Below are 22,824 nucleotides of genomic sequence, written 5' to 3'. Positions count from 1 at the left end.
ACCAGACTCTGCCTTCTGTATTCCACATGTAAAACATGGCAATCTACACCAAAACCTGTGACCCAGGGCAGTGTGACTTTTATTGCTATTTCCTAACATACAGTAATTCCTGCCAAATAGTGGCAACTGGACCTCTGGGTACATTCTTCCTACACCCCATCTTAACTCTCCACACAGCAGCTGCTGGGAGCCTTCTTTCCTCCTTCTCACAAGCCAAATAAAGCAGAGCCGTGTTGCCTCTGTACATATCACCTTCCAGAGCTTTCCAGTCTGAACAGAGAGAAGCACAGAGGTGAACAGTGCTGACTGTTGACTCCGATATATTCACAAAGCTCTAGGATGGGGGACACGTTACTTAACCTCTCAGAGCCTCGGCTCTGTGAAATGAGCCCATCTGGGAAATGGCCATTAGAATACCACTCTTAGAGGACTGAAGGGAGAATTAAATTATATTATTTATTTATATAACAAGAGGCTATACAAAATTTGTTAATTTTATAATTTAAATTTTATACTTAAATTATATAATAGGACAATAGATGAGTTCAAAAGGTTAATTAGCATACAGTAGACATCCAATATGGATAAAAGTCAAAATGCCACGGCACACCAGGAACTAATTCTGCCAAAAAGCAAAAAGAAACAGGTTTTGCCAATTGCTGCTTTTTCTCATCTTCATGGCTGCACACCCATTCACCCAGAACTCAAGGAGTCCCAGGTATAGTAAGGCCTCTTATCTTTGGTCATCCCACAGAGGCCTTAATTGTACTGAGTGAGCAAGCCTTGGCCTCACCTCTATTACCCGCAGTTTAGCAGAAACTCTCACCATGTCTTCCGAGTGGGGTATATTCCTCCTTCCTGTGTTAGGAGACACTCGAGGCACCTCACACTCGGGGGCCGGTCTACTTTTCCAGCACTACTCTTGTGAAATCCCTTACTCCAGCCATTCTGGAGTACCTGCTGCCCATCCTCCCAGTCTCCTATCCAACATCTGCACGTCCAGCTCCTTGCTTTTGCTCAGGCAGTACTCAATGGCTGGAATACCCCCTTCTATTTTCCACCTCCTCAAATCCTACCTACTGCTCAAGGCCTCACCTACGGAGCCTTTCCTCTATGCAGTCCCCCAAGCAGACAACCACAGCCTTATGACAGGTACCAGGCTGAACAGTATTTTGTGACACTTGTGTGATGACAGCTGTGGAAAGCTCTCAAGAGAATGTAGAGAAGTACCTCATCATTGTCGTTATTAAGGCCATATACATGCCTAATGTCATAATAAATGCTTTATGACTCCTACATGAATCAAAGCCATTACTGTTAACATAATCATTTCACTCTTTCCCTCCTCCTTGCCCCTAATCTCAACACAGTGGTGGGCAAAGGAATCCTGTTAAAACTAAATCAGATCATGTCATTCCTTTATACAAAATCCTCCAATATCTCACCGTCTCTTAAAAGTAGTTCCCAACCTATCACCCCACCCCATTACCTGTATGGCCCCATCTCATCTCATCCACGCTACTCCCACCACACTGGCCTCACCCGTTCCCTAAACACCAGGCACACTCCTACTTCAGGCTCTTTTCACTTGCTCTTCCCTCCAGAAATCGATGTGGTTCATTCCCTCCATTTTTTAGGTATTTACAGAAAATGTAACCTTCTCAGTAAGTGACCCCACCCCCTGTGATACTCTTTATTCCCCTTCCTTGCTTTATTTTTCTCCATTGATCATCACAGTTATCATTGATTACCAGCAAATACTTCACTCATTTATCTTCATTCATTTTTTTGTCTCCCCTACTAGAAGGAAAACTCCATGAAGGGCAAGGGTTTTGGTCAGTTTTGAGAGCAGCTCTATCCCCGTGCCTTAAACAATGTTTGACAGGTATCAACCATACATTTGTTTATGAATAAATGAATCTTCCCAGCTAAATTACAAATTCCCTGAACAGAAAAATTAGTCTATGGCTTTGTATACACTAAGTCATCACTTTCTTTAACATACACACAGAATGGGTTCCATAATTCTGATTCTTACTCTGCCTACCAGAGGAGATAGGAGCATAGAGACCAATCAGTGGTGAGGGAGGAGATAAGCAAGGCAGCTTTGGGAACTGTTCAGAACAAAGGGGGTCATTTGATCTCTTATCCCATGTGCCCTCACATGGCTAAACCACGGGGCAGATTTTTCTAGTCGGATCAGGGTAAGAATCTCAGTTCTGCTTCTCACTAGGGCAGCTAAGTCTCCATTTCACTGTGCCGTGAACTGGAGGTGACTAACGAGATGGTGCTGTAAAGATGGCGTCAGGGACCAGGCACTCAACACTGACTCCCTATCTGCCGCCTTCCCACATGTGTATTTACGTCCTTTCTACACCAGGGTAAGTGTTGGTCCGTGCACATACTTTAAAAATAGAAGTACCTTAGTCACAGATGTCTGGCCAGGATGTGAACCATTCTATCTGCCTAGGAGTTTTAGGAATTTGCCCAGGAGTAAATTTAGAAACAAATAAAAGGCTCCCCAATCCTGTTGTGATGTTGTTTGGAACTCATGGGCTGTGACAAGGATATTATTTGCTTTATTAACTGATAATGAATCAGGCAAATACTCTTAAATGAGAATTCTGGGGAGGCGCCAGATAGATGGATAGGTTTGTTGGTGGTGGTGTTGTTTTAGACTGCACTAGAGAAAAGTTACAGAAAAACAAGAATATAAGCCTAAAACTTGTTTTCTACCTATTCTTACTGTTTAGTTTTTTGGAGGGGGGATTCTCTTACATATTTAGAAAGAGGTTTTTTTTTTTTTTTTTTTTTTTTTTTGCTTTCTTGACATCTTTGATATTGTTCCTCAACTTGGGGCTGAGTCCAAGCTATACTTTTTCTTTTCTGCCTCTTAAAAAACCTTAGAATGTGGGTGGACTCCCATCACAACTAAAAGGATAACGTATTTTATGTGTCTTCCACACCTGGAGGAGGTTCCTTCCAATGTCATAAGTCTCCTGCAAAACACCTCCAGACCCAGAGTTTCCACAGGACTCCCACAGGGTGAATCAGAGAAGTTTAGTGGCAGACTTAGGATAGACAACTTGAGTTCAAAAACTGAGAGCAAAAAAAAAAAAAAAAAAAAGCCTGAGGTTGCAAAAGGTGAATTATAAATAACTTGTGGCGGTACGGTAACAGAACACAGATTTTTTGCTACATTCCATTTCAGTGCTCTTCTGTCAGAAATACTGATATAACCAACAGCTAGCCAACCTCCCTAGAGCCTATTCAAAAGTCTAAGTCACTCTAGTGAGACAGATGTCAGTTATATAACTCTATAAATAGCCTAGTGGGGATTACATCAGCAGCGACTAACTGGTAACACAAAACATGTCCTCCTGCCTAGAGAACCACTAAGCGAAGGAAAAGCTTATGTCCTTCAGGAGAAGTCTGGAACCAGAACAGAATCTACTAGGATGGAATTTTGCGGGAGGAGAAGCAGTCTGAAAATCGGAAGCAACTCCTCTTTCTAAGGAAATAGGCAAAGGAATCCAAAATGAGGGAACAGTAGATTCAGGTGCTGAGCAGAGCTGGCTAGACCAAAGTCCTCAGGAACCAACTTTGGAACTACTCTGAGCTGCACCATGTCCCATCCCAGAGACTGTGTAGACCATCGTGTGGCCTCAGAAGCTACCGTAAAATGAGTTTTGTGACCCTAAAGGAGGCTGACTTAAGAGTATGTAACCAATATGATGGCATATCATAAAGGGATATGAAAATAAAATTAATCCATTCATCTATCCACTATTTACTAGACTGTGATTAAGAACGAAGACTTGGAAGGCAAATCATGGATGGAGTACTTACCAGCTGGGTGCTATGGTACCAGCTTTTTAGCCTCTCTCTGTCAAACGGAATATTCCCAGCATCTATCTCATAGGGCTGCTACAGAGATTAAGTACGAGTACTCAGGACAATGCCCAGTACAAATTCTTAAGGGGCACCCGGGTGGCCCAGTTGTTAAGTGTCTCAGCTCAGGTCATGATCCCAGGGTCCTGGGATCGAGCCCCACATCGGGCTCCCTGCTCAGCAGGAAACCTACTTCTCCCTCTCCCTCTGCCTGCTTCTCCCCCTGCTTGTGTTCCCTCTCTCTGACAAATAAATAAAATCTTAAAAAATACAGATATTCGTTAATATTTTGTTACTATTACTAGTTGAATGCTTATTATGTGTCAGGTGCTGATAAATACTGGCACAACTGTAAATAAGACAAGTGATTTCTGCCCTCAAATAGCCAAGAATCTAAAATGGTGATGATACATAAACAGTTTACTAGGCTACATTGTAATCAGTCAGTCATTTGCTGAATGAGGTGCATTAAGGAATGAGAACTTGAGACTCTGGAGTCCAACCCATCTGGGTTAAAATCCTTGTGACATGACTGACTTCTAATTGTGTGACATTGGCAGATCTAGAAGGGAATGCACCATGTCCCTCTAGAACATAATGCCTGGCATACAGGCACACGCTCAATGCATAGCTTCAGAATTCACTCAACTTCCTTAACCTCTCTAGGCTCAGCTTCCTAATTTATAAAATAGTGATAATAAAAAAAGAGTGTTACAAAGAATTAGGCAATTCAACAGAGAAAGGATAGCATTCTCAATAAAAGGTACTGGAACTGGATATCTATATTAAAAACACACACACACACAATATAAAAAGAACTTTTCATCCCTATCTTATACAATATATAAAAATTAATCCAAAAATGGGCTATATACCTAATTTTAAATAAAACTATAAAACTTCTAGAAGAACACATCAGAGAAAATCTTTGTAACCTTGGGTTACACTAAAGCACAACTCATAGAAGGAAAACTGATAAAGTAGCCTTATAAATTGTGCTCTTCAAACAAGAGTAATAAGAAAATGAAAAGACAAGCTACAGACTGGGAAATAATACTTGTAAATCACATATCTGATAAAGGACTTGTATCCCCAATAAATAAAGAACTCTCAAAACTTAACAAAACAAAACAAAACAAAATTTAAGAAAACAAGGGGCGCTTGTCGGCTCAGTCAGTAGAGCATGTGATTCTTGATTTCGGTGTTATGAGTTTGAGCCCCGGGTTGGGTGTAGAGATTATTTAAAAATAAAATCTTCAAAAAAACAAAACAAAACAAAACTTAAAACACATAACCCAATTTTTAAAAAATGGGCAACATATTTGAACAGCCATTTTACCAAAGTATATATACAGATGGCAAATAAGCATGTGAAAAGATGTTCAACATCATGAATCATTATGGAAATTAAAGAACCACAATGAGGGGCGCCTGGATGGCGTAGTCGGTTAACTTTTGACTCTTGGTTTCAGCTCAGAAAGTGAACTCAGGGTCGTGAGTTCAAGCCCCGCATAGGGATCCACGCTCAACACACAGTCTGCCTAAGTTTTTCTCTCCCTCTGTCCACCGCCCCCACTCTTTCTCTCAAATAAATAAATCTTAAAAAAAAAAATCCACAATGAGATACCACTATAGATCTATCAGAATGTCTAGAATTTAAAAAACAAGAACTGACAAAACCAAGGGCTGGGATGTGCAGCAACCATCACAGAGCATCATATGTGGCTGAGGGCTATGCGAAACGGTACAGACATTTTCGAAAAAAGTTTGGCAATTTCTTATGAAGTTAAACATACACTTACCAGACAACCCAGAAATTCCACTCCTAGGTATTTACCCAAGTGAAATGAAAACTTATGTTCACAAACTTTTATGCAAGTGTTTCAACAGCTAATATGAAACAGCTAAAAACTAGAAACTACCCAAACGTCTTTCAATTGGTGAATGGATAAACAAACTGTGATATATCCATAACAGAATCTCAGAATGCAACATGAATCTCAAATGCAGTATGTTAAGTGAAGTAAGTCAGACCAAAAGCTACCATTCCATGACGTTCTGGACATTATATGGATAGAAAACGGGCTGAGCAGGGAGGGAGAGGTTCAATGCAAAGGGACATGGGAAGATTTTAGAGGCAATACAACTGTTTTATATCATGAACGTGGCGGTGGTAGTTACATGACTGTATGCATTTGTCAAAACTCACAGAACTGTACATGAAAAGGGGCGAATCTGACTGTATTTAAATCATATTTTTTTTTATGGAAGGAAAAAAAGAATCACAGATGAAGATGAGTCCCAGAGATTCTAGGAATTCTAGCCTGGGCAGTTATGAGGATGATGATGTCATTATCTGGAAAGGCTACATTACTTAGGCCAAAGGCACAGGCCAAGTCCACCAACTGATCGAAGTACAGAAGCAGGCTCTTGTCACCACCCTTCGCTAATCATTTCCTACTCTTGCTTGTTGCCTTTTTGGGTTTGGGTGAGCACTCACTAAGTGGCTACTGGAAAAAGGCATTTAGAAGAGCTGAAGACAGCCAGGCTCTCAACAGAGCCCTACTGAAAAAAAAAATGCCTCCTAAATCACAAAATCAATGTGGATGAAGCCTGAGTAGCTACCAGTGCAAGCCTCCTGCTTCTTGCACTTGAATCACAACAGAGAAAGGGCTATTTAAACTTTTCTTAAAACAACAAAGAAACGAGGCAGGGTATAGGGAAGCTACATGTTATCTGGGTCTAATCACAGTATCTTTTTTTTTTTTTTTTTAAGTAGGCTCCACACCCAAGGTGGAGCCTAACATGGGGCCCAAACTCATGACCCTGAGATCAAGACCTGAGCTCAGGTCAAGAGTCAGATGCTTAACTGACTGAACCACCCAGGCACCCCTAATCATAGATTCTTTTAAGAATATGGTTTAATTAGTGATTTCCTTCAAAGTGTAGTCAGCCAAAGATGCAGTGACACCATTTCTAATCAAAGTGAAATATGATAGCCACTTTAAGTTTGGTTTTTACATTAAAAAAAAAAAAAAGGAATGTCCACAACCTGTGAGTCTGCTTACCAACTAGTAAAAGAAGTCAAAAAATATAAGTAATAAAACCATAATTTTCATTTTAAAGAGAGAAAGTGAAAAAAATTAGATAATATATACTTTCCTCTACCAAAGCTGAAAAGCACACTGTAATGGAAATAGTATTCGAAAAGAAATTCACCTGGATTTTAATCCGAACTCTGCAACTAACTTGGCTGGTTAAGTACATCAATATTCTCCCCAGCCTTGTAATAAAAGAGAGTAAAGCAATAGGATATGTAAAATTTATTACAATAAAATGTGAAAGCAATTAGAAATTATTAAAAATTCTACCTAGGGACAGAGTACCAATTATCTGGTACTCTGGTACCAATGAGTACCAGAGTACTCATTATCGTAATTATCACTATCAAGTAACTTTGCTGGCAAAACGGGACTGTTTAACCAGAACTAAAATGCACTACCTGACACAAAAAGAAATTCTATTCGAAGAATTTTCAAGATGTTGGATTTGGTATATGTTAGACTGGCATACCTCATAACATTCCAACATACTCAGACACTTTAAAAGTTTTTTAAAATAGCCTGCAATGTGAAAAGATACCTAAAAGCTTTCTTATAAGAACTTTGTTATCTTGTAAGAGATTTGTACTGCAGAGATCTGAACATGCAAACAGAAGCTTTTACTTCATTTTGGCTATACGGTTATTTATTTGAAGGGAACAAAAAGAAAATCAAGGCACCTCTGAGTCAGGTCTATATGGTGCCATAATGATTCTTTAATCCAAATTTTTAGAAGTGAATGAAACAGAGGTCACATTCAAAGTCAAAACTGTTCCACCAGGTTGCTCCTTATATCCTAGCCCTTTCTCACAAATATTAATGAAAGAAACGATATTTACTCAGCACAGATGTCAAGCAGTAAATTAGGTACTTTATATTAGATTATTTCATTCTAACAACTCTAAAGAGATATGGATATTTTCATCCCCAACACACAAGAAAACTGAAGCTCAGAAAAGATAAACAACTCACTCAAAGTCACATAGCAAGCAAGCATCAGAACTGCAACTCCAAACAAGGTATGAGACTGAACTACTCATCTTCCTTCTAAAATATGCGATCCTCGGGTACACATTACACCCACCACCCCCCAACTCCACCCCACAAATAACAAATGACTTTTCCTCTAAACTGTACTTGCAAATAAATGTCAGGGAAGGGGCAACAATGAGTTATTAACCTATTACCAATATTAGTCTTGAATTCTCATACTGATCCATAAAGAAGGTAGAAGATGTATTATCATCACTCGTTTACCTTTGAAGCAATAAAAACCCAGAGAGGTTATATAATTTGCTTCAAGTTAAAGAGATGACACACCCATATTCTAGGTAGAGGGCTATTTTATAGTTTCCAAAGTGTTTTTTCACTAATCCATATAGAATTCATCAAACACTTTTTTTTTTAAGATTTTATTTATTTATTTGTCAGAGAGAGAGAGAGCACAAGCAGGGGGAGCAGCAGAGGGAGAGGGAGAAGCAGGCTGCTGCTGAGCAGGGAGACCGATGCAGGGCTCGATCCCAGAACCCTGGAATCATGACCTGAGCCAAAGGCAGACGCTTAACCGACTGAGCCACCGAGGTACCCCTCATCAAACAAATACTTATTAAGCAATAGCTGGATTCATTCTAGGAGCTTGGGAAATAACAACACAGGCAGAGATCCCTGCCCCCATGGAACTTACATTCCAGCAAGAGAGACAGAAAATAGGCAATAAATATAAATAAGCAAATTATATAGTATATTAAAAGAGATTAAGAGCTCTGGAAAAGAGAAATAGAAAAGCAGAATAAGAGGGTTGTGGCAGTATCAGAAGGGGGAGAGCAGGTTGCAATTTTAAATAAGGTTGTCAGGGTAGACTTCCCTGGGAAGGTAACATTTCAGCAAAAATTGAGAGGCATAAAGGAGTTAGCCATGCAAATGGAGAAGACTAGGCGGTAACCTAGGCAAGAGATATTGGTGGCTTAGATGTTGACAGGAGCAATGCAGAAGGTGACAAGTGACTCTTTTCTGGATCTACTTTGAAGGTAGAGCCAACAGAATTTGCTAACGCACTGGATACTGGGTAGAAGATTGAAGAGTCAAGGATGATTCCAGGATTTGAACTGAGAGGCTAGAAGGATAGAGTCTGCAGCAACTGATATATATAGGTTGTGGGTGGAACACACTTGGGAGGAAATGAAAGTTCAGTTTTTGACATGTCAGCCAGAGAGGTCAAGTGGGCTGTTGATATAAGCTGGAATTCAAGAGAGAGTTCTGGCCCAAAAACAAATTTGAGAATTTTTAAGCATACATACAGTATTTAAAACCATGCAACTCATTCTGGAACTAAAAAGGATCTTTCATACAAGTTACCCTCATAACTGATAAAGTCTGGACTAAAGCAATCCAGTGATATGTCCAAGGTCAGACATGTATAAAGCAATTCTAACAGAGCTGCTCTTCTTTAGCCCTGAGTTTTCTTGAGAACACGGTACTGCCATCTAGCATAATGAGTAGAAGACCGTTCTTTGAAGGCCAATAAGTAAAAAGGGCTTAACTTCCAGAAAAGATTCCCTAAATACCGTGTATAAATACGGAACCATCTTATCTCCATTTCTTAAAAAGCATTATGTGAAGACATTAAATATATAATACACTGTAGGTGCTCAATAACTGTTTAATAAATGAGCAAATTTTCAATTAAATAGCCCCTTACTGTGACACTAATTAAGTATCCAAATCCCACTTGTCAAAGTGGTTACATTTAAATATTTTTACTTACCTGATATTTAAGCCAATGAAGTTTGTCCATGTGAAAATATAATCTCCACCAAAGACCATTCCAATATAAGTTATTAATATATTCTACAAAGAAAAATGGCAAGATGCTGTAACATAGGTTTAACTGAGCTTTTTCAATATTCATATAAACTCATCCACAGAATGGCCCAAATACCTATCCTTAAAATACAAAATCAAATAAACGGACAATAACAAAAACCCACCAATCCTAAAATGAGTATAGTATGAAATAAGAAATAAAAAATGACATTAACTTCTTCTCAATCTATCCCTCCAAAAGCTAAATGCGTTCACTGACAATTATCACCAGATAATCAACTTCCCGTGCCCCATGGCATGGGCTAACGCTGTAAATCTAGATAGAGAAACACTGTTGTCACTAGGGGTAGAAAACAGTCATGTGCGTTTGGCAATCAGAAAAGAATGCTTTTTCCTCCCACTGAGGTTAACTGTTGACCTGTGAGGGGAAAGTGAAGAAGGAAAACCTCACGTGTAAGCATCTCTCCCTCTTCTTTAGAAAGGAAAAAGGGGATGACAGGGCGTTTACCAACATGAACGTTGTTTTTAGAGGTATCTTCTCTGGTATCTTAAAAAAATACATGAAAAGTCATCTCAAAGTCCCATACTTAAAATTACCTCTCCTGACTCCCTTAAACTCCCAGGTTTGTAAACATCTGCTTATCTGGCTCCCTTTTAATTATCTGCAGGCCACAGAGGTGAAATAAACTTTCCCGAAGTTCAAGCTACTCTTCAGTTCTTCCCTAACCTCCTCTCACATTCAGAAGGCGCTGCCTGCCTCTCCACTGTGACAGCTGTCGGGAATGGGAAATGTCGCAAACATTTTTAGAACCTGGGCTCGCCTAGATCGGGTCTACGAAGCAGAAGTAAAGTGCCACAGTGTTTTTGAAAAGCCGAAAAGAAACTTCAAATTTATAATGGGAGTGCCCTTTGGGAGAGCATTCGAAATTATGTCAGCCTCTTCTAGGTCTAAGGATGGAGACAGCAAGTTACCTCAGAACAGATTTTCTTAGTGTTTTGAGGGGAAAGAGCAAAATTAAATACCATGCAACAGTAAACAAGGTCAGTAGGCAACTTGGGAAAACGTGTAACAGGATCGGCTTAGAACACAGAGCTCCAGAGAGATGGCAGGTTAATCTGCATAAAGCGCCCAGGAGCTACAGAAAGGGAAGGGACTGAGAACCCAAACCCTGCTGCTCAAAATCAATTAGGACAAGACAGCGATGCCCCCAAGCAGAATTCATCAGCAAGCGCAGAAGAGAAGATGCTAGTACCTCAAAACTCAGACTGCAATTCTCAAATGTTAGCGTACCTTGTTAAAAATGATGGTTTCCAGGCTCTACTTCAGAGATTCTGATTCAGTGTATAAGAGGTGGGCGTAGGCATTTCCATTTTTAATTAAGTATCCTCAGTAATTTTCCCACCATGCTTCAGAGAAACAAGAACCAGGGATAGCCCCTTGGGGAACAATGACTGAGCTAAAAGGGTTGTATGAGAGGCTAATGAAAGAAGCTCCATGGTGGACCATGAGACTCTGAACCAGCAAGAGCATTGGCGTACTCCCCTCTGTCTGAAGACGTAAGAAAGCCTTCGAGAGCAATACCACAACACAGTGAGAAGCAACAGCAGCTGTAAATCAATCTAGTTTTTTTCCCTCTCTCTAGAGTTTGGATGTAAAACTGATCCCTTTGGACAAAGTCCATAGGGCTCTGTGGGGAGGAGGAAATATCAAAAGTACTAGACCTTCTTTAATAAGACCATGATTATATTTGTACCCTATGCTGATAAATACAAAGAAAGTACCCTACAAAATCTTAAGCAAATAGGTTATTAAAATTAAACACTGGCTTTCAGGCAGTATCCATTTTGGCAAAAACATGGTAACAACTGGCCTGTCTCTCATGTTCTTGCTCTTCTTATTCTGAAGATACAAGCCATTCACTTTGCTCTTGAAAAGGGCATTTACTTTACAAAATCAAAACAGAGCTGAGAGCTAATTTGAGGGGCTAAAATTATCTTAGCAAGCCCAGGCCTGAACGTAGATTAACTGCCTCTAGCTTTCATGGGAATTCACACAACTGGTTCTAGCTTAATTCAGAATTCTATTTACACCAAACACTCTAATTCCATGATCTGAAGTCACAGACCTGAAATTTTAACCCAAATCTAGTTTCTAAAGTGAGGGCAGGTAGACACCACTCCATGGGGGTGCAAAGGGAAACATAGCAGGGCAGTAAAACTTTATTCTGCAATCCCTTCCCTCACTATTGACAAATGGGGAATCAGAAAGGAAGTCCCAAGGGCAAGCACTCTATTTCCCAAATGATCAAGGACCTACCTCTCTTTTTTAGAAAGCAAGCCTACCCTAATTCATTTGGAAATCAGGCATGCCGTAGCCTCTTGGATCTTAAAGCACTAGAAGCTCAAAGTCAGATGAAAGAGGCCTCAGGCTTCAAGCCACTAACTTCAGCTCAATATTTAAGTCAACTTTGGCTCCCCTGGCTGAAGACAAATGAGCCTCCCCTCAAATAAAATGGATCAGGAGGAAATGACATCACTGGAAATGTCAGACACAGCTTTTAAAAGTAGGCCATTTAAGGTTTGGCTCATGCACTGGAAAACTCCCTTGATTAACTTCTGGCAGGCCTCCTTTCCCTACAACAGCCAGAACTCAGGAAGGCAGAGGACAGAACAGCTTTCACCAGCGGTTAAAGGGACAGGCCTATCACTCCCAAGTTAGTCACCTACCCTGTCTGAAACCAGCCTAATTCCTCTTCCCCTACTCTAAGGTAACCCATTCTCCTTTTCCCATATTCCCCAAAGCCTAGTTGCCTGAAAGCGGAGATTACGCCCTCCCCGAGTTCTTAAAGATCATTTTAGAAACCAGCACCACAACCCATCAAACCAAGACAATCTGTGAGGAAAGAAGGATGATGGGGTTTTAGGCCACAGCAAGATTTAGACTAACAATTTTTAAATAAAGTAGGTACCCAAAAGATAACGGTATTTTTTCAACTCACTTTAATACAGCCAACTATCGTAGTTGTAAGAGCAGAATTGTACTGCGTGCAGAGCACTGTGGCGTACATCAAGATAAACCTGGAACAAAGAAGGAAGAGGTGTGAGAGCCAGCTGCTTACTTTACAGCAATCTTTAGCCAAAAGAAACAGCGCTGGCCATGCTAGCACATTGCAGTCACTGACTATGAGCTTTCCCTATCTCACCCCTGCTTGTACTTCAGCTTTAGATTGTTTTAAAATTTCATTGAAGAGAAACACATGTCCATTTACTGACCAGGTGTTTTCCCCAGCTACCCTCACCAAAACCTTGAAACCACCATTCCTAATCATAGGTACTCTTCTTAGATCATATTCCCGCTAATTCACCTAACGCAGACAGAAAGCTGAGCTCACAGACCACGGCTCAGGTGTGCACCTCCCATGAGGTCAATGTGACCTCTGGACAGGAGGCAAGAGAGATTCTTAAAGATGGAAGAAACCCAAATTAGCACTACTTTAAGAAGGGCTATAGGTTCACTTAACAAGTAAGTGGCAGCAGCTGGAATGGGCAGATGTACAATGAGGCTTCTGAGCCTGACTCAGTACCAAGGCACCATGGTCATTTTATTTTGAAGCACTTCCTCACTGGGCACCTAGCCTGTGCCAGATCTAGTCATAAACACCAACCAAACTGACCGGCTCTGGAAAATAATTCCTCAGGGAAATACAAAAGCGAAGAGAAAAGGCACATTAGCAGATACCTCTTGCCTTCCACATATACTCTTCTAAGAGGAAGACAATCTGGTAGAGAGAGTCAGCCCCACATTCAAAGGCCGCCACTGCGGACTGCGCAAACTTGGACAGCTGACTTGAGTTCTGGGCCTGCTTCCTCATAGGTAAGAGGACAAAAATATGTGTCAAATGGTCAATGTAGTAATAAAAGAACGCATTCTGAAATATAATGGTGCTTATCACATACCAGGTTATTGGGTAAATAGTTACTTGTCTCCATCCTTCCAAAGATGACTTTGGAATTAGTTTAGTAGCCCTAAGGGCACATTCCCAAGGGCTGTGAAACCACCTGAATCTGGAAGTTTAATTACCCTATACTGATATACTCAAGAGACTGAACAGGATACTTAGAAATGAAGCAAAAGGACCCCAGAACAAACTTCTCTAGAAAAACGGTCTGCTAATAAGGCAACAAAGGCTTACCCCATCACACAAGAGAGGGTGAACTGCAGAAGAAAGAGGGTGTCAGCCCAGCCTTCAAAATCCATTGCCTGTAATACACAAGAAAGTATCTGATTTTAGAGCAAGCCCTCAAAATCAGCTGTTCTATTCTTCAATCAAAATCCTGGGTACTCACTCCCACCACACATACACATATATACACTTCCCTGAATCGCTCACAGGACAGAGAGTGATGTTTAAGAATTTGATACATATGGAGCTGAACCCAAAAAGCAGTTTCAGAAGGTTTTCTCCTTTCTAAAATGTAATGTGAGGAAGATTTTGTACTTCTCCCTATCGGTACAAAGAAACTGGTATTTGCTGGAAGGCAGAAGCTGTATCTGGCTCATCTCAGCAGTTCTCCCAGATGGCTAGTATTAAAAGCTTTCTCAAACATTAAAACATACTTCTTCCCTGTAACATGTGAAAGCTCAAGTGCACCCTTAGTTACACAAATTCAGCTGAGGTCTATCCAGGGAGAATTACTATTTTGAAACAGTTGATAGTAAAAGCAAGGTTTTATTGGTGTTTTGTTTTTAAGACAAAAAGCGAAGGAAGAGAAAAGGTGTATCGATCACCTCATCTCTCATCTAAGAGGGAGGGTTTCTCGATCTCAAGTACATAATTTCTCTTGTAATATCAGTTTAAGCAAATATGAGAAACATTCCACCTTTTATCTTTCTGCCAACCTATCCAGCTTCAGTTCTTGCCACCTCAACATAAACCTCACAGCTGCCAGGCCCCAGCAATATGAGGCTCTTTACCGTTTGTAAAATACAACATGCAGTTTCACACCCACATGCCTTTGCTTGGAATGCCCTTCTCCTCAACATTCTTCTGACTCCTGTTCACTGATCAGACTAAAACTCAAGCAGCCACTATGTGGGGCCTCCCCTAGTAAGAACTCCCCCCTCTGGGCCTCAGAAGTACTTCTCTCTGGGACTCTCATCTCTCTGAGCTGCAAGTCTTTCTACACCGTGTCTACCACCAGTGAGCTCCCTGCAGGGAAGACCCACATCCATCTAGCTAAGCAAATTCCTAACACAGCACTTGGCAAACAGCAGACGTTCAATTTGTTTATGGTTCTTTCTTTGTTGAGGCATAATATGTAAAAATTAAAATTAATCACTTTTAAGTGTATAATTCAATGAGTCTTGACGGATGGAACCACCATTACTTTTTCCCTTTTTCCCTCCTAATCTATATGACTTTTAGTCTCTTGTTTTTACCTTACTGCATAATGACATCCTCTGGTATAATGTTGAATAGAACATTATAGGAGAGCAGCTATTCTCCCCGTATTCTCAATCTCAGTGAAAAGGTATTCAGTCTTTCACCATTAAGTATGTTAGCAATAGATTTTTTTTTTTTCTTTTTGGTAAAGGTCCTTTATTAGGTTGAGAAATTTTCCTTCTATTCCTGGTTTGCTGAAAATTTTAAACTCATGAATGGGTGTCATATTTTATTAAATACATGTTCTCCATTTTTTGACATGGTTCTCCTATTTCTTAATTTCTTATTAATTCATACTAATATGGGAATTACACTGATTTTCAAATGTTAAACTAACCGTAATTCCTGAGATAAACATAATTTGGTCATATAGTGCCCTTTTTATATATTGCAGGTTTTTTTTTTTTTTAACTGTAATTTCCACCCCCTGCCCTTGAAATTTTTTGTCAACTATCGGTACAGGGTATGCTGGCCTCTTAAGGTCAATTGGGAAATATTCTCTCCTTTTCTATATTCTGAAAGAATTTATGTAGATTGGCATTATTTCTTCCTTAAACAGTTTGTAGAATTATCCAGTAAAGTGATCAAGGCCTGGAGTTTTCCTTTTGAGAAGATTTTTAACTAAAAGTCAATTTCTTTAATAGAGATAGCGCTAAATAGTCAAATTGATTAGGGCTAATTATTTAAGTAGAACTATTTAATATTTATTAGAATGTGGCTATTCATGCTATTTTTTTTTTTAAGATTTTATTTATTTGACAGAGGGAGACACAGTGAGAGAGGGAACACAAGCAGGGGGAGTGGGAGAGGGAGAAGCAGGCTTCCCGCTGAGCAGGGAGCCCAATCGTGGGGCTCGATCCCAAAACCCTGGGATCAAGACCTGAGCTGAAGGCAGATGCTTACCAACTGAGCCACCCAGGCGCCCCTATCTATTTCTTCTTGAGTGGGCTTTGGTAGTTTGTCTTTTTCAAGAATTTGTCCATTTCATGGACATAGTTTTTCAGTTTATGGCATAATGTTCATAATAATCCATTATCCTTTTAGTAAATGCAAGCTCTGTAAGGATACCACTCTTTCATTCCTAATACTGATAATTTGTGCATTCTCGCTTTTTGTCCCTATCAATTGGCAATGGTTGAGCAATTTTATTGATCTTTTATTGACCTCCAGGTTTTAGGTTCATTGCTTTTTCTCTATTGCTTTTCTGTTTTTATTTCATTGATTTCTGCTCTTACCTTCCTCATGTTTCCTTTGGGTTTAACTTGCTCTTACTTTTTCTAGTTTCTTAAGGGAAAGGCTTAGGTCACTGATTTTAGATCTTTCTTCTTTTCTAATGCATGCATTTAATTAAGCTATGGATTTCCCTCTAAGCACTCCTTTAGCAGCATCATTTTGCTATGTTGTGTTTTGATTTTCATTCAGGTCTAACTGATTTCTAATTTTCTTCACGATTTTTTCTTTGATCCAGGTGTTATTTAGAGGTATGTTTATTTCCAAAGATTTGAAGGTTTTTCCATATATCTTTATGTTATTAATTTCTAGTTTAATTCTGTTCTGGCCAGGGAACATACTTCCTATGATTTCAATTATTTTAAACTATTAACACTTGTTTTATGGCCCAGAATATAGTTTATCTTGGCAAATGTCCCATGTGCACTTGAAAAGAGTGTTTATTTTGTTGTTGAGTGGAGTGTTCTATAAATGTCCATTAGGTCAAACTGGCTGATGGTGTTCAAGTGTTCTACAGCCTTAATGGCTTTCAGCTTAGTTGTTTTATCAATTACTGAAAGAGGAATGTTAAAATAGCCAACTGTAATTGCCAATAATGTATTTATCCTTTCTGTTTTATCAGTTTCTGCTTCATATATTTTGAGGCTTTCTCATTAAGTACATATATATTCAGGATTGTTACGCCTACTTGATAGAACTCTTTCAGCATTATGAAATGTTCCTCTTTATGGTATAGTTTGTTTAATATAACTTACGGTTTGTTGAGTTTCTTGTATGTGTGGATTTAGTTTTCATCAAATTTGGAAAAAAATCTGCCATTAATTCTTCAAAAATCTTTCCTACCCCCACCCCCTTCTTCAGGATAATAGTTACACGTATGTTAGATCTCTTGATACCACCCCACATGTTACTAGTAATCTGTTCCTTTGTTTTCCAGTCTCTTTTTCTCCATGTGCTTCATCTTGGATAGTTTCTATTGCTATTTCTTTAATCCACTGATCTTTTCTTCTGCAGTGTCTAATCTGCTGTTTAATACCATCTGCTTTATTCTTCAATTCAGATTATTATATTTTTCATCCCTAAAAGTTTAATTTGGGTCTTTTTTACATCCTTTTCTCATCCTTTCTCTCTCCACAATCCTTTACTACCTATTGTCCAATGTCTGAAAACCATTTTTCATATATATTTGGTATTCTAGTAGGTTAAGGCAGGAAGGTAAATCCTATCCCTGCTATTCCATCATGGCTAGAAGCCAAAGACCAAATTCAATTACTGACTTGAATTATAAACCTATCTCAAATGATGCTTCCACTAGGAAGCTTTGCACAAAAACCCACATTCACATTAGGCTCTTTCCTGCCAAACTGTCCAAAACACTAAGTGCTACTTTTATCACTGACACTGCATGTATGTGACGAAGTACATGTATGTATGTGACTCTCTGTATCTGTATGTACGTGGTCAGTGATCTATCCAGACACGGTGAATGCCTTCAGGGTTTATCTCCCTGACCACAGTGCTTAACAAAGTGACAGCAAACAGAAAGTGTTCCATAACTCTTTGTTAGAGAATGAAGGATAAAGAATAAAGAATATGTTATGCTCTTTCGTACCTGTAAACATGGTATGATGAGAAACCATTAAAGCACAATAAAACACAGACCTAGAACTCAGGAGACCAGCCTCTATCAGCAAGAATATAAATTCCTCGAGAGCAGGAGCAATGTCAAATGTCACTTCTGCCTAGCTCCAAGTGTTTGCAAGTGTTAGGCACAAATAGCTGAGGTGACTTAAATATCCATGCTCCCTGGTTTAGCATCATCTTCTACAGGCAGATGAGGTGAACTTTACTTTTTAATACACCCACATACCTACCTGTATATGCTACTAAATACATTTCAAGTTTCATATTAAATCTATATAATTTTATATAGATTTATGTAATTTTAAATTTTCTTAAAATGGTAAAGGTCATTTTACTGGCATACAACTCATTAGTTTTTGCACTGAATTTATTTTTTCTTTCTTTAAAGAGAAAAGGCATAACGCAGCAAACCAGCAGGTGGGCACAAGAAGAGGTATCTTTGAGAGGGTTACCGGCACCCAGCAGGAAAAGCCACGGTACCTAAACAAGCAGCACACCGGGCTTCAGAAGCGCAGTATCTTGCACCGGCTCACCACTGCTTCATTACACCAGCCTTAGCTTCTGTGAGGGAGGTTAAACTGGGTGCCTGTTAGTGTTAGATCAGCTTCAAAAGGAGACACCTTACTTCACTCAAGCTGAAACACACAAAAGAAATCTCAGGCCTAAGAACCGTCCTCAACTCTAAATTATCCTCCTTTCCAAGATAAGCTACTCTTTTACCCTAAAGTCACTAAGAGAATAAAGCTGGTGTGATGGACCATAAGAATTCACTGAACCTTAGTTTCTGCATACATAAGAGGAATAATAAGGCCCATCTTGCAGAGTTGTTATCAGAATTAAAGACAATATGGATATAATGCCTGACATGAAGAAGGTCCGTCCAGTTCAGTAAGTGATGTCCGTTATTATGTGTAAACATCACTTCTAATTCTTTTTTCTATCAGTGACCTAGGAGTGGAAAGAAATCAGTTATTTGGCAAAGGCCTCAAATAAACCTCTCTTTACACCTGAGCTCCTTTCCTGCCTTAGCTCTAAATATCTCCTCTGCTGTCATGGTACATTTTGACATCTAAGTCCCCAGTCATGTGCCAGGCTCCACAGCTGGCCTTGGGGGCACTATGCTGAAGACAGTTTAGTCAGGTTTGCTAATAAACGAAGGAATGAACTATGACTACCTTTATATTTGTGGAATGCTCTGTAGTTTGCAAAATGCTTCTGTATACATCATGTCATTTGATCCCCATGACAGCCCTGTGAGGTAGATAGGCCAGGCCTTCTTATCCCCAGAAGACGAGTGACTTACTTTAGGTAACACAGTTAATACATGGTAGTCCTGAGTCTATATACTCCAAGCCTAAGGCTCTCTACACTGAGCATTAAATTTTATTTAGAAAAATGCCCCAAATATATGCTGCACAGTCCCCTTTGGGAACATAATAACTATATCTGTAGAATACTAAAATAAATCCCATGAACATGATTCCAATTACAAATAATTCAAAAATAGAAAAACAATTCTAATGGGATTATTTTCCTTCCCTAAATACTAGGCCTGTTTCTGGAGAAAGCCAGTCTGGCAAAAGCAGCCTATTGCACTCCTCTGCTTTGTCACAGGAATGGACCTCTGGCTGCAAGAGAACAAGCAGCACCCATTTGCAAGCAGAGTTTGACCCAAACAGTACTATTCAGTCCAGTGGAATCTACTCTCCCTATCATAAAGATGGCATAAAAAAACAATCAAAGCTACTACTTATTAAGAGCCTATTATGTCCTAGGCTCTGAAATGTTAGGTAACTTTCCTAAAATTATCCAGCTACTACGTGTCTGCTCAGCTCTATAACCCATCATCTTTCTATTATTTTTTCTCCTAGATAGCTTCACATGGCTATTGTTGTTGGATCACGGAGTCAAAAAGTGGGCGTTTGAATTCTAAATCTGCCATTAACTTTCTGTGAGTCCATCATAAAGTCGCTTAACCTCTCTAAGCCTCTGCCTAAATTACAAATATAGACAACAGTCTGCTCCAACTGCCTCTTGTGAGAAATCAATAGAGAGAACGAAATGCAAGCACTTTACACAAAATTCACACACAGAAGAGATTATTATTCACTTAAACTTCCATCACTGTTATCTCTCAATGACAGATTTGCATGCAAATTTTTCTTTTCTCTAAGACAGGGAAAACAGAGGGCACAGTGAACATATATTTTGTTAATCAGGAGGGGGGGAAAAAACATTTAAAGCCAAACTTCTGCCTCTAGAGAAAGCTAATAAAAGAGCCACTGTGAAGAGAAGGACCTGCTTGGTCATTCTGTGTGACACAGAACTAGATGGGCTCCCTGCCACAAGGCCTGCAATCCTCAATCTTGGCTGAGTGGTAGCTGTGATTAGACTGCACAGACAAAGATGTTTAGGCTTTCTGTTTTGAACAAAGTCTCTGGTTCTACAGGTGCTAGTGGTGTAAGGTAATACCACAAGCCAATACACACCACAGACATGAAAAGAACGTGGCATAATCAATGGGCAAATAAATGGCTTATATGGATTTACCACTTCCTAAAACTAGGCATTTGGTTTGAATGAGACTTTCAGTTAATAAAAATATTTGAAAGAAAAAAAGTTAAATTAAAAAAAAAATGTGCTCTCTAGTTGCTTAGGTTAAGGAAATTAAGAAAGGGAATATCTGAGTAAGATTAGGCACTAACAGCACATAATCAACAACATAATCAATAAAATCTAATCTAGGGATACAGATTTTATCTTATACCAGCTCTAATCAACTGACCCGGCTGTCTGAACCATCACCTTAGTGAACAGTCTGAGGCTATGTCCAGGCTTAGCAAGGCAGTGCTGGGACTACGCGGCAACGTCTACAATGAGCACAGGGTAACGGAAGTACCCCTGATCTAGCAAGCATGGAATAATTTCAGGGTACACTTGAGTCTTAGATGTAACATTCTCACTCCCAAGAAAATGTGCTAAGCCAAGAGTCACCAACTTAATTGAGATCTGAAATAAAATCCAAAGCATGCATATTTTGTTACGCATTTTAATACCTCACAAGTTTTGAAACCTGTTTACTATGAAGTCTAAAAATGAACAAATCACTTAGCCTTTAAACTTCATGGTAAAGAAGAAAAAGTGGATGAATGACAGCATTCTATTTGGAAAATTCTTTTCCCAAAACACTACTGAGAAAAAAATTAAAACCTTATCCTAGAAAGTAAACTGCTAGGAAACTTCCTAAGGCAGAAGATAATGTGGGGCAAATGGCTTCCATGGTTCCCTGCCTACCATGGGACAACCAGACGAGTCCAAGAAGCCAGGGTCCTGGGTTGCCCGCCCTGCCCTCTGCACCACCAGAACGACCGGCCACCACGTCTGCTCTGCCTCCTCCCGCTGCCTCCACCATCTCGTCTCACTAGGCTCTGCCACCCATGTAAGATCTACATATCATGGCAAAACCACACACTCCAGCTTATTAATAGGCCCATTTCCTTTTATTAGTGAAAAAGGCCTATTCTCAAAGGTAAGAATGGCTAAACACATTACCTTGTCAAACAACATATAGGGCAAAGAGAGAGCCATTCCTCACTGAAGAGTAACTGATGCAACCCACTTGTTTCACGTATGAGGACACCAACGCCCAGAAAGCAGAAGGGACCGGTCTACGTGCAAATAACAACTCAGGGTTTGAGAATCAGTCTGTATGGTCTCCAGAGTGACCCAGAAAAGATTAATAACTCTGGACAGGCTAAACCAACAGCCTAAAATTCTTCATTATTTAGTCAGCAATGCTTAGTAAGAGACACCTCCACATAGCCCATCCACGCAGCAACTTTTCCTGTAAAACTCATCTGAGCCATGTAATTTAAGCAGTGATATAATGAAGATATTATACGATGTACCAGCAACTACAGTACTGGCCTTGTGAGATCTACAGCAAGGGGTCTGTTCCTCCATCCCTACGTGAGAACACCTAGCAGGGTAGGCTGTCAGAAAGCCAGGTTCCAGTTCCTGTGACTGTGAATCACTGCCTTTGTGCCGCACACATTCCCTTTTGGAGGCAACAACTGACAAGTTTAAACACAGTCTGTAATAAGTGACACTCTGGAGAGCCACTCATCAACTGATGCTTGATCTACCTTTATGTTAACTAGATGTCTTTTATGAACACTGAGCTGGCTTTTAAATACACCGTTTTTTAAGCAAGAGAATGTTTTAAAATTAGAAGACATGTTTTAAAAAAACTAAATGTTGTCTATATTGGTTCGTTGGTTTCTGGTAAAGCCAGGACTTTGAGAACGTCTTTAAAAAATTACACATACACACACTCACATACACAGGTTTGGCTTCTCAGAAAGCTTTGCCAAGGACTTGCATTATGTGCTCACTGGGATAAGTTGTTCAATTGGATCCTGCCTTTCAATGTCCATGATAATTTAGTTTTTTTCCTTCCTTGGCCTTCAATTCTTGCTTAAAGATTGTGTCAGCCCCATCAACTGCTCTGTAGAACCCCTGCCTCCCTGGGAAGCTGATCTTTCAGAGCCCTCTTACTGGATTCCTGTCCTAACACAGGAAACTTTCCTCTCCTCTGCCTTCTAAAGTTAACAGTGAGATTTTGAGAAAAACAATTGGGACCTGATTTTGCTTCAATTTGCATCCTGGGTCAAGAGTGTGCAACTCTGAAT

General features: G+C 39.7%; 1 protein-coding gene across 2 annotated transcripts in view; it reads right to left on the bottom strand.

Moving 5' to 3' along the window:
* The window catches only part of SLC35D1 (solute carrier family 35 member D1), a 48,756-nt gene that overhangs the window by 8,932 nt on the left and 17,000 nt on the right, over positions 1-22,824 (bottom strand). Inside the window, exons 9-11 of one of the 2 annotated variants that reach the window (XM_036077674.2) lie at positions 14,009-14,076; positions 12,815-12,893; positions 9,757-9,839 (exon numbers count right to left, since the gene is read on the bottom strand). In XM_036077674.2, coding sequence (XP_035933567.1) covers positions 9,757-9,839; positions 12,815-12,893; positions 14,009-14,076 — 230 coding nt within the window. The remainder of the gene's footprint in view (positions 1-9,756; positions 9,840-12,814; positions 12,894-14,008; positions 14,077-22,824) is intronic. The other variant, XM_036077676.2, reaches the window with a different exon arrangement.

The sequence above is a fragment of the Halichoerus grypus genome, chromosome 5 (assembly GCF_964656455.1).
Source record: "Halichoerus grypus chromosome 5, mHalGry1.hap1.1, whole genome shotgun sequence".
Classification (NCBI taxonomy): Eukaryota; Metazoa; Chordata; class Mammalia; order Carnivora; family Phocidae; genus Halichoerus; species Halichoerus grypus.
Note: the sequence above shows the minus strand (reverse complement) of the source record. Positions and strands in the feature narration are given on the sequence as shown.